This window comes from Diadema setosum, chromosome 9 (genome assembly GCF_964275005.1).
Source record: "Diadema setosum chromosome 9, eeDiaSeto1, whole genome shotgun sequence".
In the NCBI taxonomy this organism is placed as follows: domain Eukaryota; kingdom Metazoa; phylum Echinodermata; class Echinoidea; order Diadematoida; family Diadematidae; genus Diadema; species Diadema setosum.
In genome coordinates, this window is record NC_092693.1 from 38,468,066 (window position 1) to 38,487,581 (window position 19,516).

General features: G+C 37.7%; 1 protein-coding gene across 1 annotated transcript; it reads left to right on the top strand.

Moving 5' to 3' along the window:
- The first annotated feature begins 3,169 nt into the window (after positions 1 to 3,169).
- LOC140232752 (uncharacterized) lies at positions 3,170 to 6,076 on the top strand. Its single transcript, XM_072312867.1, has 2 exons — positions 3,170 to 3,308; positions 3,561 to 6,076. Exon 2 carries the CDS (start codon positions 3,811 to 3,813, stop codon positions 5,134 to 5,136), a length of 1,326 nt encoding a protein of 441 aa, XP_072168968.1. The 5' UTR covers positions 3,170 to 3,308; positions 3,561 to 3,810; the 3' UTR covers positions 5,137 to 6,076.
- The last annotated feature ends 13,440 nt before the right edge of the window (positions 6,077 to 19,516 follow it).

The window sequence follows — 19,516 nt, forward strand, 5'->3', positions numbered from 1 at the left end:
TAAATTTCATAGAAGCACGTGTATGTGTCTGCACCTTCACGGTGTGTATGATCTAGTCTCCATCGCAGACCTCTCCAACTTAGAGACTCCAGGGATTATAATCCAAGAAGATCAAAAAGGAGATGGTATTTTTCTGGGTTTTTTTTTATCTTATTCAGATAAAATCTACTGATATATCTTTTGCGGCAAAATATATTCCACTTACACATTGATAAAATTGAATATTATGTGCATTATAGGAAGTGATGCGACCAACTCGCATGAAATTCACATGTTTCCAGAAATGTTAATGCACATGTAGAAATAAAGTTCACGTGTAAATCACGGGATGTATCCATCCATAGACCTGTGCTGGATTTATTCGTAAATCAGGCCTGTCGTAAATGCTATGATTTAGTTGTGCTTTCCAAAATGATGTCTATAAATGCGCATTTTGACAATAACATCAATCATAACATAATAATAATGATAACTGCAATATTGATGATGATACTGTGACCTGTTTACATGGCTATGTGTCACAGACGTGTGCACTTGCACTGCATGTGTTAAGACAATTTTTTAAGAATACAATATCATAGGTTATGACAGATGTCACATAGTAGTAGTAGTAGTAGTAGTAGTAGTAGTATTTATGGTTTATTGAAAATTAATTTACAGCCATGAAGATGACTGAATTGTAGTATTTTGTACATTCTCACTGGGTAATAACATACAGAATCATACAATCATACCTCGATTAAAATGTAAAACTACACTAGATCATTAAACCAACAACAATATAGGCAAATTATACATGCATCATTTCACAATTGTATACATATATGGTACTCACACACACGAACTCATAAACAAAAATTATACACAAATCATTGGATTTCCCCATTAAAATTTTCAAATTATGTTTAGAATGAAAGAAGGGGGAAAGAGAGATAGAAAGAGAGAACGGGAATACTGAAAATGAGATGTGTAAACAGATAATAAAATCATATATTCCAATCGATGTAATTATTTAACATTATTAGCTTATTTCATTATAACATCATTAATTTTCAAAATTATGCATGCACGGATGTGGTCCTAGCCACGCTCATAATGAACACACAAACATAACAGCATATATTTCATATATCATGTGAGAGTATATAATTTTTCATCCTGATGGCACTAATTTATGTTATGGATGATACTTGCATTCTTTTTTTAGCCAAGTACGATTTGAACCACTGTTTACAATCACTCAGGCTGAAAATCACCTCCTGCAGTAGTAGTTCCTTTCTCCGCACAACATTGAAGACACAGCAGGGATATGGGTCTGTGCATAAAGACTAATATTGGCCTACGTGCGGAGAAACACTGCGTCGGCACAGTGACCGCTTTTCCTGCCCTCGCGGAGGACATCAAACTCCACAATCTTCCCCACTGGAGCCTGATCTCATGAATATTCATATGGAAGATAAGTCCTTCCCACGTGCAGGTTCCCCCTACCCCTTCGAAATGACAACAAATTTTGCATGTTTTTCGCATTTATTTACAGAAGCTAAGTCTATCCATCGTCTTCTACTACCTATACTACTAAGCGCCTACTACTACTACTACTACTACTACTGCTACCCAGGATCACTACTACTACTATAGGGCCCACTATATAGGGCCTATATAGTATTATACTTCCAATGATAATGGTATCATTAATGCCACTTATGATTCAATCAGTGATAGTGATGTTGATAATGATAACAAAATGATTAAATGATAGTGATAATGATAACAATAATGATACTGGTAATAATTTTGACGGCAAGAGCAATAGTTGTTTTGATTGTATCTTCGTACTCTGTTATCGTGGGCTAATCACTAAGACGGATCGAGCTCGCAGTGGTTCCAAACTTGCAAATTTGGATTTTCATGTGAGATATTTTTTGTTGTCGTTGCGATATAATATATTTTGAGATATAGGCCCTATACACACACAAACATAATCATAATATACATATATAATAATTACAATGTATATATTACATATTATACACACACACAAACATACAAATAGATTATATATGCATATATATATATATATATATATATATATATATAGGTATACATGTATGTGAGACATTTTTATGTAATACATAAAACAGGCAAAGCAGAAGGCTGATCGTACGTTCCATTTCACTTGTTTCATTTTTCTGCGCTCGGCATGATTGCGATGTAATCCAAGTCGTATAGCACTGAAATTGTAAGCCTACTATACTTCTATCCCATTCTCATGCAATAAATGTGACTTCCTAAAATTACTGTCTGAATAGATATACTGATCCCCCCTTCCTTTACAGATTTCCTGGATCCGCCCCAGGTAATACCTTCCCCATCTCGGCCAATCCAGGTTGGGGGGGGGGGGGTGGTAGGGAGTCCCGTTATCAAACATAAATTTAATTGATTATATTCAACTTCCTTTCATTTAGACGCGCGCATGGCAGTAGAAACAAGATATTTATAATTTCATCGTATGTTTGAGCTTGATGCCGTTCACATTTCATTTCTTGTCGAGTAATTTTCGATAAAAGCAATGGATTAATCATCAATTATCTTTCAGCGAAATTTCGTATGGAATGTAATTATTTCTTAGAATTTGCACGTTATAAAAAGAGACGGTTATCAGCCTACTATACGTCAGCCTGACGATGAACCCTGACATATTTCTGTGTCTTAAGTCTGGATGACCAGAAGTTGGGGGTTTGGGGTGAATACATTATCATAGAGGTGTAAAATAACAGTGCGATATTAATTATTTACTTGTAGACAACCGTGTAATCCATTGACAGCAAAAACAACATAGGCCGCTACGCTTTGTGGAGCATACCGGTACACGCCGCCGCGCGCCGGAGTAAATTTTGAATACATAAATAATAATAATAACCATTCGACCTCAAGCTTCGGAGAAGGCGGGGTTTGTAGTCTGCGTGAGTCTCCGCCCCCTTTTTGAAACCTCGGACGTGAATGCGAACGTTCTAGCATTGTCTAGAGTGATTATGAATAACCGGTGACGTGCACGAGAGAGAGACAGAGAGAGACAGAGAGAGAGAAAAAATGTGGCACTGCGCACCATGTTTTGACCAGCATTGGGGTATATAAACATGTTTTCAGCTAGCACGTGTAGACATTCCGCCGTGACTACTATTCACACCTGAAGTAACATCATAACAATTTGATATTCACTGGTACAAAGCTGGGTCATTGCTTATGCCCGCGATAAGCACGAGACATGGACTCAGCGTGGAAATTCAACGACGGAGCTTTTACTAACAGTAAGTGGTTAGACTGTTTGCTCTATTTTCATTTGTAGATTCACATCAGAAAGAATATTCATGTTATCAATTCGCTGTAACAAGAATTTTTAATCCCCATGCAAGCATTATATCCAGTATTCTGTCGTCATAGACTTACATGCCTTTCATATTATTCTCGTGCAACCAGCCACCCTTACACAAACAACGAGGAAGCGTGTGGCATATCCTGTAAAACTTATGCATAGCTTTCGTTTCGTTTTCGTAATGCAGGTCAAATCGCAGCAGACGACACAAAGACCCGACCTCGGCGGTGCATTAGCGTGGTGCAGTAGAGCATACATAATAAGGCTAAGATCAGCTGTTCGGAGAGTGGGCCAGGCTGTGGAGCTATCACACGTATGAATCGCAGAGAAGCCGATGTCTGTACAGATACATTGTAGCCAGCTAAGAGCAGTGGATTTTAAGCCGAGACAACCGGAGATGAAACGCTGTCTTGTGTGTTGAGGTGATAACCGTTTAAATGTTATGTGCGAATGTCTACGACCATACTATGGCGAGTGAATGCGCCGGAGTCAGTAACGAGGAGGATGAAAGTATTCCTTCGACGATGCAGGAAGTGGCAGGTGAGCTTGACAGTTCGCACGCTATAGAGTTTGATGTGCTTCGCAGTACCATGGACCGTCCGCGGTCGCCCCTGTTCGCGGCGGAGTGTTCGCCGGCCTCAGGGGCGCCGAGCTCCGAGTTGGAGGTGTGTACCGTCGAAGTCCCGAAAGTTGATGTGGATTCCCGCTGCAGCTGTGGCAAGAGACTGCCCTGCGTCGAGGAATTCCCGAACGGTAATGTGACAGAGCTGGATAAATCATTGAATAACGGAGCTTCACCCCTATGCGGGATGGGCAACTCCTCTACAGGCTTAAACCCTGTTTTAAACGCTAATGGATTCTCACCCCTATCTAGCCCGTACTCGGAGTGGGATGAACTGTTTGCTCTGGCGGAGTACCGTGCAGTTGGACAATGTCAGGACCACAAGTTAGCTAGTGGTGAATACATGTCCTGTTTCAATGAAAAGTTCAGCATGGGATACAGACACGGGGGGACTGAAGAAAGCCTGACTGACTGTAATAGCAGCAGTAGTGATTTATTCGATGTATTCGATAACCCAATAGCACACAGCGATACCAGTGATGATGTGCTGTCCAGTCAAGATTCTGAGTCGGTAGTCAGTGAGCCAGATAGTGATACCCCCTCGAAACCTAGGAGATCATCCTTAAGGGATCCAAAGAGACCAAAGACACCTCCAGGAACGCCCAGTAAGAAGACGGTTCGCTTCGCTGATGCTCTTGGTCTCTCTCTTGAAACTGTTCGTGACATCCTGGAGATGGAACCCTGCGTCACTTCTCCACCCCCATCCTTCGACCTTAGCGACCAAAGACTACTCACCAAGCCCACCCTGCGCATGTGCTTCGAGCAGCCAGGGGGTCGCCCAGACTTCCTTAGGCGACTCTACCAGCAGATGGTATGTCTGGAGAACGTGGTTGTCTCCGATATGACCGTCCTAGGCACCATCAAGGTCAGGAATTTGTCCTTCTACAAGGAGGTCAGAGTCCGCTACAGCTACGACGACTGGAGCAGCCACGTCAACATCATGGCGCTGTACGTCCAGGGCTCCTGTGATGGTCCGACCGATCGCTTCTCCTTTGGGTTCTCCGTCCCAGCTCGTCACACAGGTGTGGGAGATAAGGTGTTCTTTGCAGTCTTTTACCGTGTCAACGGCCAGGAATACTGGGATAGTAACCACGGTAATAATTACTTTCTACTCGTTGATGAAGCTCCTGTTGCCAGATAGACGATTGAAGTGCTGGTAGTATATCGCCTATTACATAATGAATATATAGCTTGTAAGACTGCCAAGTCAGAAATGATATATATTTGAGAGTATATTTTTCCGATGTGTTTTATATACTGTGATTTTAGGGCACTTGATTTTGTTTATTTTTTTTCTATTTTTTTCGTCGATTTAACTGCAGGTGAGTTTAGCTGCAAGTAACAGCTGCCATGTGAGAGTGAGATATTGCAACAATCTAGATCGACTAACAGAGGGCCTATGTGCTTCTACAGCACCCTCCTCGGTTATTTTTAAGTGCTGCTTGCCTATTTTTAAGCGTTTTTGTCGTTGTGATGATTACTCATTTCCACATCGCGATGGCTGAACTCTTTTGAGCTTTGCTTTTCTAGCATTTTAGTACGCCGTTTGTTTGTGTTTATGATGTCATCATGAAAATGTATTTATTTGTAAATCAGATTTTGCCAACATTACGACGTCCCAAGAACGTCATAGTTTAAGGTATATCAGTCGTCATATGCAGCTCATCCCATTTTGTTATTGTTTTGCCCGACTTTTATAAGCGTTTGGCGTTATGAGATGAGTATCACATAAATTTCGCGTATCAGTTGGATTATTGGGAAGTATGCAAAGTCGTAGGTTTAATAGTGGTACGAACGTGTTGACCTGCCGACATAATATTTTTATTTGCGCATGCGCCACTCTTCATACATGCATGCATCAATTTCAAAGTACCCGATTTTACACCAGCATACTTCATGTAGACAGAATTAGAGAAATACAACTCGTTGTAGCCAGTTGCTGAAGAGACGCAAGCATGCGTGACCGTGCTATCTGTTGCACCTTGGTGCCCAGGCGGTAATTTAGACACCCATATGATATTCATATTCATTTTTTAAAAAGACACAGTAGTTTTGAGCATGAGTGTAATAATTACTGATTATTGCATCTCACCAACACCCATAAAAGAATTTAGCTTGACTGTATTCCTGTATAATAGTGTGCTGTGTACAGGCCCTACTTGGTATATTTTGTTTGTATTGTATAAAGAAGTCAGTGTTGTCACATTTTCTAACGTGACAGTTTGGACTGCTTTCACAAGGGACCTCCTTGCATAATCATCCAAGAAAAAGGCAGTCAATTAAAGCCTTAAAACACTTTTTCATTTGGTGATTTTGCTTCAGTCTCTTCGCGGTAATTTATGTCATAGACATTTACTTGTTTACGTTCAATTATTGACCGTGTTTGCTTCATAATAACCGTTGATCTGTTTTATAGAAGAAAAAAAAAAAAGAGAGGAAAAAACCCCTCTATTTTCTTCCATATCCCATGCACGGTCCCGTTAGTTCTATGTGTCTTTTTCTGCTCATTAATTCTTATCTCATCCCAGTCTTTAGTTTCTTTGTTTTAAAGGTGGGGAAAATATTAAAAAAAACCCCAAACATTGTTTTTCAGTATCTAAAGCATGGAATGATACTCGTACCAATAAGCTTTTACATCGTAAACTCTTGAATAATTTACTGTGATATTATCTGTGCTGGTGGACCATATCTCGATTATCATATTATATGTGAATGACGTAGATTGTCATAGAAGACATCAGAAATCAAGGTCTCAATTCGCAAAGCGACATAAGATATACACTTCCTAATGACGTGTTTGTGTGTGTTTAAGCGCTTATAGGCCCGAATTCACGAAGGTGGTACAAATGAAACCATTTAAACCATGGACAAAAACCATGGAACGCCAAGTGTCAGCATGGAATATTTCGTTACGAAATCAGTCATTTCGTCGATGAAATGATTATTTTGTAACGAAATGACAACATTTTGTAACTAAATGAACATTTCGTCCACGAAATGATATCTTTCACGAAACGGTCATTTTGTCGACAAAATGACCAATTTCATAACGAAATATTCCGTGTGACACTTGGCGCTCCATTGTTTTTGTCCAAGGTTTAAACCATGGTTTCATTGCTGTACCACCTTCGTGAATTCGGGCCATAAAGTGCACATTTTTTCCATTTGACGTTGAATGGTTGAATGACGTTGCAATATTGTTCTTAGCATTCCCAGTCAGCTTATGCGACAGCAATTAGGCCTATAAGTATTCAAGTTTGGGTATAAATACTTCTAAAGTACACTGTGACGCTTGAATTAATACAATGTGATCTGCTTTCTCGCAAATGTATCTGATGCGGAACCTGCCACATGAAGGGAAATTTCATCCTGATATGTTGCTTTGTATGAAGTAAGGACAAAAGTTGTAAATCATAAAATTTTGAGAGGAAAACAAATGGGCAACCCTTTTGCTGCAGGCAAAGTGAGCAGGTCTCCATTTAGGTTTGTATAGCTATGTACGCAAAATTTCGCTAATTTTCATTTCCTGAAATGTTTGGGCAAAGACAGAATTTATCCACTGAGGAGGATACTGTGTGTTACTGTTATCGTTTACCAAGAATAGGACTGAAGATTTTTTATTTTTTATCTTATTCTTTTTTTTTTGGGGGGGGGGGGAGAAAAATAAAAATGGCTGAATCTTGTCTGCACTGAGTGGAGAGCTGCTCAACACCTACACCACACAGAGTTATTAATTTGTCAATGCTCTCTGAACTTCTACAGTTCATGTGTGTGTGTGTGTGTCTGATTTATTTGTCCACATTTTCACTTATCTAGTTTTTCTTATACATCGCAATATAATAGCAGGATGAAATTTCCTTTCAAAACTTACTGTTCGTCGTAGAAAGAATTTGTCCACGAGCTAAGCGCGATTGTAATACATGTAATAGGATACACTCCTACCACTGCGATAACTGGCAATTTTCTACGTGAAAACTTTGAATAACTCCATGATTACTAAGATGTGATGATTAAAGCTCGACAATGAATTTTTGCGCAAGTCAGTTTTTCTGTGTATATAATTGCGTTGCAAGACGGTCTTTATGACATACGTGATATTTCATGCCTAATTTTGCGGTTTTTTTGCAAAGAAGAAAGCAGTGCACGACAACTAGAGGTAATTTAGATGCGGATATAATTAATGTTTTGTATGTGGAAAGAATGTCTTCATCATTACCCACACACACTTTAATGCCCATGCATACACTCATCAGAATGATGGCTGAATATTCGTTTTCTTGTCTTGTACTGATGAGGTAGATTGCAATGTATGCAATGAATAAGCTTTCAAAAAATCTACCGGCATCAGTTAAGCTTAATATGTGTTATTCCAAAGGTGAACTTTATAGCAATGATTCCAAAGATGTGGTTCGCTCTTTATGAAATTTCAATAAAATTGGTGGAAACTATTTAAGAATTATATATTAAGTTATTTCTGTCGCAGTGCCATGCAGTGCAAAATGAGTCGTGTTGAATCTGTATATCTGGTGTTCGGGAGAAAAATATTGTTATATAATAGAGAAGAACGAAAAAAGAGTATGAATAGATCTATTTTGCAATGAATCATGCACAAATGTCTTCCCAGTGTAGGACGTTGTAGACATTTTGCAGTGATTGTTCGTGAATGCTTTCATATAGTCGTTCTGGATGGGGCACAGATGAATATTGTGTAATTCTTTTGATAGACGATAATAGGTTGACTTGTTTTTGAGTGCGGTGATGAGAAAAGAGTTATGCAACATGTTTCCAAACGAATTTGTTGTTATGTTTGGGCGATATCAATAAAAACAAAGTATAAAATTATGTACATAAACTCGGGCTGTGCAGGATATGTTGTGACGTGTGCGCAGTAGATTATAATATGGAGTGCTTGCTTTTGCCATTCTGAAATATTTTAACCATTGACTGAATCAAGTAAACGTCTTATTAATAGTATATAGTTTAGTTCCCCCTCCAGGGTTCGAGTGCATTGATGGTATAGCAATACTTCGTTTCTTCTTTTACTTTATCTTTCCAAATAAGGAACATCGATATCATAATGTTCCTTGATATAGATGTAGACTTGAAAAAAAAGTATATGTCTGAGTTAAAAAGGGAGAGCTTATATATGTATATATATATATATATATATATATATATATATATATATATATATATATGTGTATATATATATATATATATATATATATATATATAACGCACAAAAAATAGAATTAGATTAAGATTTAAGGTTCATCGCATTAGATGTTTCGGTTTAGATTATAATTGAAGCTTGTAAGTTGAGGTATAAGAAGTGACTTTGTCAATCGTGCGGTATAGCGACTTTATCCCATCAATGTCACGCCGCGGCACCACCTTTGCCTGAAAACTGCGCAACCTGCTGGAAGGGATAAATAGTTTAAACCCGTCAATCCATGAGATTAGTCGATGGTTAAGCAGAGCTCGTCCTGTGGTTACCAATGGAATTATTTTAATACGCGCAATCACTTCAACCTTCATGTGTGATCTTCATCAACTCTGGTCAGCCATTTTTGATGTGTACGTGGTCCATGCTTTACGTTGATCGCCTCTCTTCAATCAGTAAGCACGCTGAGAAAATCATGTGTTGTTTAATTTAATGTTGGTGTATTGCTACACATTGGCTATGTAAATAATATTATGACTTTCAGTATTACCCGTCGACCATTGTCAAAATTTGGACTGTCGACTATATTGTAGTCCCGTATATTCACATCTTTGTTGGTGCCCGCAAAGTATCGCCAACTGTGCGGGTCTCTTAATTCGCATGGAGGTCCGTATGATATTAGGATTGTCAGTTACGTCTTATAATGACTTTCGTTGTGGTCTACCATAATGGGTTGTAGTTCGTTTGCACAATTTATGCGGATTTCTTTTTTCTCCGTACATCATCCCCAGCGTATAGGCCTATCAATAGGAACCTATACTGTCGTAATCAATACTATATTTTTCAATTCTTTGAGTTCTTTGAGTTGTTTACGAAGAAGGCTGATTCACGAGACTGTTCTGATTTATGGATACAATGTACCTGTTTTACAGTTTGGACCTATAGTAAAACACTTCAGTTTCGTGCAATTGTACCTGTTATTCATGTCCGTTTCACTGCTTCAGATTCGATGTGCAGGCATGAAATTGTTACGTCGGGCAAGACCAGGCAAAATTTCTGGTTGTCGGGAACAACAGTTATATTCATGGGATGACATGGCATTCGCATTAAATTTGGTTATCGGTCTATTCCCGAGCAGGTGTTATCGTGGTGTGCAGTGAAAAGCTCGAATGTGAGGACTATTATTTATTCAGACATGGCATCTTGCTATTGATGAAGTTCTTATGAAATCTGATAGGATGGCAAGAATCCCATCTATTCATATTAATTTCAATGTTGACAGAATGGTGAACGCGGTATGAAGGTATAACTACAATAAATATTATGAATATAAATACGGTTTTATTAAAAAAAAAAACAGCAACAACGAGCCAGTATGATAAAAACACGCTATTTTACCCATACACAGCTCTGGCATAATAATACATGTCTAACTGAATTGGCTCTCAAATCTCAAAGCTGGCTACAGACCGCTCCTGTATAGGTTATTAATGACCAAGTTATGGTGTGTCTTTTTTCTGTGGGTTGCATATCACTTTATTCAACTGCTCCCTTCGATTAGTTTCTTGGGACAGGAATTCAGTTAGTTTTTTGTTTTGTTTTGTTTTGTTTTTTGTTTTTTGCTATGTCGGGCAACCTCCGTCAAGCTCTGTGGTTTAAACAGTGCAACTTTTTGTGAACTAATGCGTAGGAATACTCTCTAAAAAAAATCGAGTGAAACTATTCACTCTTAAGAGTGAATACAAAAAAGAGTGATTTTCAAGTGAAATTGGAGTGAATTTTGAGTGAAAATGCTCATTTTCACTAATTTTGGAGTGACGTCAGGGATCACTCGAAGATTTTGGAGTGATCCCTGACGTCACTCCAAAATGAGTGAAAATGAGCATTTTCACTCAAAATTCACTCCAATTTCATTCGAAATTCACTCTGTTTTGTATTCACTCTTTTTAGAGTGAAAATTTTCACTCGATTTTTTTTTAGAGAGTACATTACCAAAACTGCTTTGCTACACCCGTCAAGTTAAGCTGTTGGTCTATCACGGGAAGAAAGTGAAACCTCAAAGGGAGCGGCCATTTTGTCGTAGGTTATGTCTCACCTTGATTCAAATGTTGTAACTCATTCTTCTTGTTGATGTTTTGATTAATATGTAATCGTAACAGGCGTTTGTCGAGACACCTTAATCGTCGAATGGAAATGAAAGAATTTTGATGAAGTTACATAGCGATTTCATTTGAACTCGATTATTCAGATCCAAATTGTACTGTATGCCGGTAAGTCACTATAAATTATGCCTATAGTACACAGTAGCAAATGTCACTCTGAAACAAAATGGAGTTGTAAATCGAGGCTGTTTTCACAAGGATACAATAAGTCGTGTATCATACACAAACCATCAATTATTGTAAAGCAATACAGTGTTATATTATCAATAATGAATACTTGTGTCATAAAGTTTGAAATTCAATTGTGTACTTTATTTGGCAACTTGTGGATTCGTTTCGACAGGCACAATGTAGAAAAGGTCAAATCCAAATGTTTCCTATAAAGCCGAACTGTCTACAATGAAGACAGGTGTATAACGCACTGCATGATGTGAATCAAATATTGTTATCATGGTGCTTGGGAATAGTGTCACAATGATGAATTGAAAGAGAACCAGATATCCTAAAAAAGGAAATGGAGCGAAGCGGAACGCGGACAAATTTATCACTGATAAAATGGTTCCCTTTGATCACACCTCGTCAATCCACAGAGAATAGCCAGACACAGCTGCACAGAAAAAAAAAAAAAAAAAAAAAAAAACCTGAATTCACGTCGCGTTTTCAATGCCAAACGTCACTTTGGACTTGATGCTCCTTTACACACTTTTGTAGACAGTAAGCATGCAGGCGGATAGCAGTATGCTTATAGTTATTTTGGACTCCGATATAAGAATGTAGTTTATGAAACCCCAAAATAGTCGTTTATTGAGATTTTTGCATATGAAATTTGTTGTTGTATCCTTTACCTCGGGCTCAGCCCTGTAAGTATATCGAGAGAAGTATTTTGAATACATTTTTGTTAATGAAGCTATGAAAGTGTATAATGTCATATGGATACAAACTTCTATTTTTATTTTAAACCTAATTGTCTTTATTGTGACGAAGTCGTATCTGAATTCAACTCAAAGGAGGTGTATGTATCCTGGATCGTAAAACCAGTAAATATCGCAAACTAAAGATCTGTAACAATGTGATGTGTTTGTTTTTTGCTGGTTGGTTTCGTATTGTTGTGTACAAAGAATGCATGATATGTGTCTTTCTGTGTGTGTGTGTGTGTGTGTGTGTGTGTGTGTGAGTGTGTGTGTGTGTGTGTGTATGTGTGGTATACACGTAGTAGCCTTAAAGGACAAGTTCACCTTCATAAACACAAGGATTGAGAGAATGTAGGAATATTAGTAGAACACATCATTGAATATCATCTTTTGAAAAAAGTACACATTCCCTTGACTCGTGACCGACATAATATGTTTTGGGTACAATGTTATTCCCCCTGCCTTTAAAGCGACAAGTCAAGTGCTCTTTTATTATGCGAAAAAAGTGAAAATATGTTGAATTTTCTTTACATTTTCTTAATACTGTTGTACTCATATCATGACATTACAAGCTGTAGTAGTCTCCTCACCCAGCGGCTCCAACACAAAAATTTTAAAAACTCATAACTTTTGCATCGATTGTCCAATTTTCCTCAAACTTTCACTGATGTGTTCTACTAATATTGCTGCATTCTCTTAATCCTTATGTTTATGAAGGCCTAAAGGTCAACTTGTCCTTTAAGTTGACAATACAACTGATCTATACACGTCTGTAATTTTATACGGTATATACTCGCAGTGCTATTTGTGTGCTCGTCTGTTTTTTGCGTCTTGATATGCGTGTAGTATGCATTCATGAGCGTGATAGACGGTTTGTGGGTATCCCCGTGTATTTTTTGGTATGTCCCTTTTAATATATTCGTATAAAAATGATTTCATACTTTACCCTGTAGGGCCTTCCATTATCTTTATTGTCCAGTGCAAAGTATTTGGCAAATGTAAGTTAGAATTTCAAAGTCTGATCGGTTTAGCAGTGATTATGATTTCAACGCACATGACATTGTATTAGAGCATGGTTATTTTCGCACTGGTCGCTACAACGTCATGACCGGATCGACCACAAAATTAATCTCGAAATAGGTCAGACCATCCATGAGGTTTATCATGTTCATAATCATGATGACTTATCACAGAAATATTACATTGTTTTAAAATACATGTATTGAAACGGACATAAAATAATGATACGTTCCTCAGCGTATATGTTCAAAGGGGATAACTTTTTATGATTGACATAAACGTGAAATATTACACTTGCAAATTACATGTATAGGCCTATGCTTATTTTGGGGAAGGTGCGTTTCAATGACTTTTTGTTAATTTTATCAATATACGATTTAGTAGTGATTGACAGTATGATGTAATCTGCATAATCTTGATTGGAAGCCGCTTGTGGGCGTATCCGACTAATCTGAAGAAAAATATAAAAATTATTGTAAAAACATGTTGCACATAATAATTTTTGATATTTTTTTTGGCCACCCTCGTGATCAGGCATGTCCAAAGGGTATCTTAGTCATCACAAGTCAACATGCATTTGCATTGTATTGTGATAACTGCATTGTGCATTTTAACTTCAAAGAATGCGTATACATATACAATCTAAAAAGGCCCCAGCAGCCTGCATCGTCTATAATCATGATATGCGCCATGTCTTACATCATCATCCTCTTCGAGCAAGCAATATTGAGCAGTATTGGCAATGATTAGTGCATCGAGATAATAATTATGAAGGAGTCTACAGTCGACTCTTTATGCATAACTCACAATACGTGTCTGACACTCTAAGCATTCAATCATTGCACATGCTTAACCTCATCACTTCCTGGCTAAATATGCCTGCAATGAGACAATATGTTATCAAGATTGAAGAACAAGAATGCTAAATAGTGTGCATGGACTTCTGTCGGAAGATATTCTTGCGCAGGGAGGCGTATCGCAAGCAAGAATTGATATTGCGTATTCTGCATGCTTGCGTTTATTCAGTTTGTTCATGCACTGAATCAACCCCGGTGATTATGCATTTTTGGAATTAAATCACAGAAAACGTGGTGTTTGCTGTCCTTTATACATCATTGTATGTTCGTGACAAACTCTTCTGAAGGGAGCTCTTAGACGACTTTGCACTTTATAATAACTTACATTAAGACCAGAAAAATAAAAAGGCTTCTCCCCACAAAAGTTTGTGCCTATCACTTCCGAAACGGGCTAAAGGCCGTATCTCACCAACGGAGACGTCTCCGCGACGTCTCCGCGACGTCTCCAATTTATCAGTCGCAGCAGTCGCGGAGACGTCTCCAACATAAAATGGCTTGCGTTCTCACCAAGGAAACGTCTCTGAGACGAGTTTCAAAATATGATGGAGACGTTGCAGGATCACCTGACTTGATCTGGGCAGGATGTCAGCACGCAGATGGGTCACGTGGTGTCTAAAGTAGGTCAAACAGCGTCAAATAGAGTCGCGGAGACGTCTCCGCGACCTCTCACTATAGTTTTTCTGGTCTCCAGCAGGTCTCGGAGACATCGCGGAGACGTCTCAGCAGTCGCGAATATAATTAGTCTCCGCGACGTCTCCGCAACTGATGGAGACGTCTCGAAGACGTCGCGGAGACTTCGCGGAGACTGGAAAAAGTCTCCAAAAGATCGAACATGTTTAAATTTCTTGCGACTCCTCGGAGACTCTGTAATTTTCAGGAGACGTCTCTGCAACTAGCAAAATCTGGAGTCGCGAACGATAGACGCGAACTAGTCGCCGGTGAGATACCCCCTTAAACGAAGAATGTGTCGTAGAATGCGCTTGGTGCATCCATTATGTATATAAACATTGGCTTCAATTAGATGTAACCAATACATGTATTGTGTAATTATAACCATCGTCAAGATTTGCATTATTTTTTCTTCTAGACAGAAGAGGTACGACAGTATACTTATTCTTTGGGATTATTCTCTTCCCTGTTTGACCAGTAAAATATATATACAGTACGTCGAATACTGTTCAAGCTGTGGTGGTGGTATAATAACAAGACAGCTCAAACAATGAAAAATGATACTACCCTATAAAGCTAATTCTTATGTGGAAACTTGTAAATAACTGGCATAATGTCTGCTAATTCTAACAATTTCAGCTTTCGTATCAGTTGTTTTTATGCCTCCGCCACGAAGTGGTGCCGGAGGCATTATGTTTTCGGGTTGTCCGTCCGTCCGTCGGTCCGTCCGTCCGTCCTTCCGTCCGTCCGTAATGAATTTTGTGGACAGCGTAACTAAAAAAAACCTTTTGAGGTATCCTAATGAAACTTGGCAAGTATATGTATTAGGGGGTGAAGTTGTGCCTATCAACTTTTGGGTGCACATGCTCAAGGTCAAAGGTCAAAGGTCAAGGTCAAATACATAAAATTTCTTTATTTCCACCATATATATACATATATATTTTCTTGAAACTTGGTGTATACATGTATTACCTAATTAAGATTCTCTGGTGAAAGTTTGGGGTCATGAGGTCAAAGGTCAAAGGTCAAGTAAAAATATCAAAACTTCACTTTTTTTCTGGAAATTGTTCAAGGTATCTTCATGGAACTTAGTATATACATGTACTGACTGGCAGTGATTATCAAGACAATTTAGGGGTCAAAGGTCAGGGGTCAAAGGTCAAGGGCAACACTTCAAAATTTGACTATTTCGCCTCATGTTTATTCAATGCCAGCAGGATTTTATTATTATTTTTTTTACACTTGGTGTATGCATGTATAACCTTATAGAGATTCTCTGGAAAGTTTTTTTTTTTCTTTTTTTTTGCCCCAAAGGTGAAAAGTATATGGTATGGTATGGTATGGTATTTATTTCCGTATAAAAACAATAAAAACGGGTGGATTGCCCATATTCAGCGTTGCCAACATGGCAACGCTGTTCTTCCATGGGGTCCACAAACAATGAATACAATATACAGTTTAATGGACACGAACAGAATGAAACCAAGGTTTATACAAACATGCAGGTGGAAACACATACAGTAAATTGAGAGAAAGAAAAAAAAACAACGGATAATGGGAAAATCTTAAAGGCAGTTAGATATAACAATGAACAAATCAAATATGTTTAAATATAAAGTGGAGTGTTTGGAAATAAAAGTCCTCAATCATATCTATGCAGTGAAAGAAAAAAAAAAGATTGTTATGAATAGTTACTTTGATAAATTCAGATAGAAATACGTAGTAAACGACTGAAAAGAAACTGGAGACTTGTGCAAAATGCATGAATTGATCTATGACAACATAAGAAAACTAAAATTCGTGGCAAGTGATATTTCAAGGAAAACTAAAAGGGAGGTATTAAATAATGGTATCGACATTAAAGAACAATAATTCAATGGATAAAAACAGGTACAATTTGTAAACAGTTTTTTAAAAATATTTTGAAATATGGAATGGATTGGAGAGCTGATTCAGAATTTCAGATGTCATGAGTTGTGAGAAAAAATAATAAAATATTAACTGATACGGATTGCATAAATACTCATTTACATGGGGTTAAAATCATAAACAAATGACAAAAAATTCATGGGCAAGTCCAAAGAATGAATAAAACAATTGAAAATTAATACTGGGCATGCAATCGCAGCATTGAAATAAAAAGAAACAAGTTTAGAAAAATGCTACACCAAAATAGATTGCATCACATTATATTATATAACTTCAAGAAAGACAATTGAGTGAGATTGAATAACAAGTATAAAAATATATAGGAACAGTAAGAACGCATCGAAATCAAAGGATAACTTCATGAAAACAATTGAATGAAACTTGAATAACAAGTATGATATACATCTGAAAACAATAAAAATGCAATTAGAGAATCAAATACGAGGGTTGAATAACAATTGTTAGCGAGTGGGAAAAATAAAGTGGTTATGGTCAAGATATGCACAGTAATTGAATAACTTAAAGATTTTACCTCATGGGCTGAAAGAATAAACACAAACAAACGAACAAGAACACATAAATAAATTTAAATTCAGCTCTTATGGATTTGGTCAAAGATCAAGTGAAAGTGCTGAACTAACTTTTCCCTCCATATCTCAGAAGTGGCTAAAGTTATCTTGAAACTTACTATATATTTATGCATGTTCTGCCTGACAGTGATTATCTTATGAATTTTAGGGTCACAGGCCAGATGAAAATGGTAACAATTTACTATTCAATACAGAAATTGCACTTGCAATTGCAATTGCACTCCATACCTTGAAAATTACTCAATGCATAAACGTATGAATGGGCCAAAGTCAAGTTAAAGTCCTAAATAGTGTAATCCCCAAATACATGCTCTCCTATTCATCCAATTAAACCCAGGTCAAGGAAGGTGAACATTCAACACATTTGTGACAAACTTGTCATTTTAACATTTTGCCAATATTGTGAAAATGTAATCACATCACATTGTCCACATGTACTATCTAGATATATTCCTGCCTATTACGAGAATCATGCATTATGGCGGAGGCATACCAGTCGCCATAGCGACATTTCTAGTTAGTGTTATCATGATATAGACTCGTACACCAACGGGGATTTTCATGTCACGTCTGTCACAAAATATATGAAACATGCAGAGTATTGAGCGTATCAAATTGAATTAGAAACAAACAACAACTAAAACACATGTTGATTATGGGCTCGTGAACTTTTATTCGAGGGTATAACTGTGCATTTGTATTTATAACCGGAGAGAAAAGTAGACTAGTCACAATAATTGTATAATTACGCTGATACAATGACAGTCCCCATTCACTCCAACTATATAGTCAGTCAATTCAAAACTCTGCTAGAAATCATATACCCTAATAGACCAGCATTCCAAATATAGCATGAGGTCATGAATTTATTTCTTTAACGGGACGTGGATGAGCAGAGGGCGATGATAAATTAACAGAAATTTTACTGTTTTGATAGTTTATAGACCATTGAATCGTACCATTCGAAGCAATTATCTTTTACTTACCCTTGTTTATTCTCCATTAAAAAAAAAACTGCAAAGAACAATACATAAATCATACAAGAAGCAAAGAAAGATTATGATGGATTGCCCATTTTAGATTCATTATCTAAATGATTTGATTTTTTTCCCCATGGGGTTCAATATGCACATAAATGCTAAAAATTGTAATATACCACAGTGAAATATACATATTACAGTTAGAGACAAGAAAGTCAATGTCTCGAGCATTTTCCAAATCTGGCTCATGACATTTTTTTTTTTGTCTTTGAAGTGATTTTATTAACTCAAACATCAGGAGCTTTGTTTGCAGTGTATTAGAATTGAATTTATGATTATGATTATAATCTACAGCGTCTGTGTGAGAGTGGCTTCTTGTTGTTTGGTTGTGTCTTTCCGTTTTGTGTATGTTTGTGCATAATTTTATGTAAACGTAAACAGGTATGTGTAAGTACAAGTGTAGAATCAATGCGCATAAGTATATGGGGGTAAGAAAATGAAGAAATGTTTATGAACTACAACATATAATTATGTTTAATGTGGCATAATGTTTGCATTACAAAATGATAGCCAGGGATCTCAAGGAAAAAGAAACAAAAATGAAGCGCAGGTCCCATGATCAAAAGCGAGAACACTACAATTGTATATGATTTTGTTTTATTACTTCAGTACTCAGGTGCATTCTCCTCGAGAACTTGATAGTCAATTTTCTCCGTTTCCTATATCTGGCGAGAGACTCGTTCACCGGTGTTGGCCCCTGTCTACGAACTTTGCCCCATGACGTCATAGTTTCCGAATGCGCATGTTTTGACGGCATCCAACTTCAGCGGTCGGTCCGGTCGCGGCGGCTGAACCAGCCGATGCAAATTTGGAATGCAAGGTATGCCTACGTCACTGTAGGTTCACGACAAAAACACACAGATATAGATAGAACTTTGAGTACATTCACCTTAAGTCACGTGTGATAGGGAACATACAGTCCATGTACCTGGGCGATGACACAACTGTCTGCTGTGCTGTGTGGGTATTGTTGAAAGACGGTGTTCCCCCTGAGCAAACCCACTGCCCTGAAAGTGACTCTTTTTGCAACTATTACCCATGAGACTGTACAGAGATTTCTTCAGCCTCTCTTCGTCGATCTTACGCCAAGTCAACACTATAAATCCCCACTTCCTTGTCTCAACCCAAATCTGTGCATGCATGGAATGATCGCGAAGTGTTTCCCGTGTCATTGTGCAG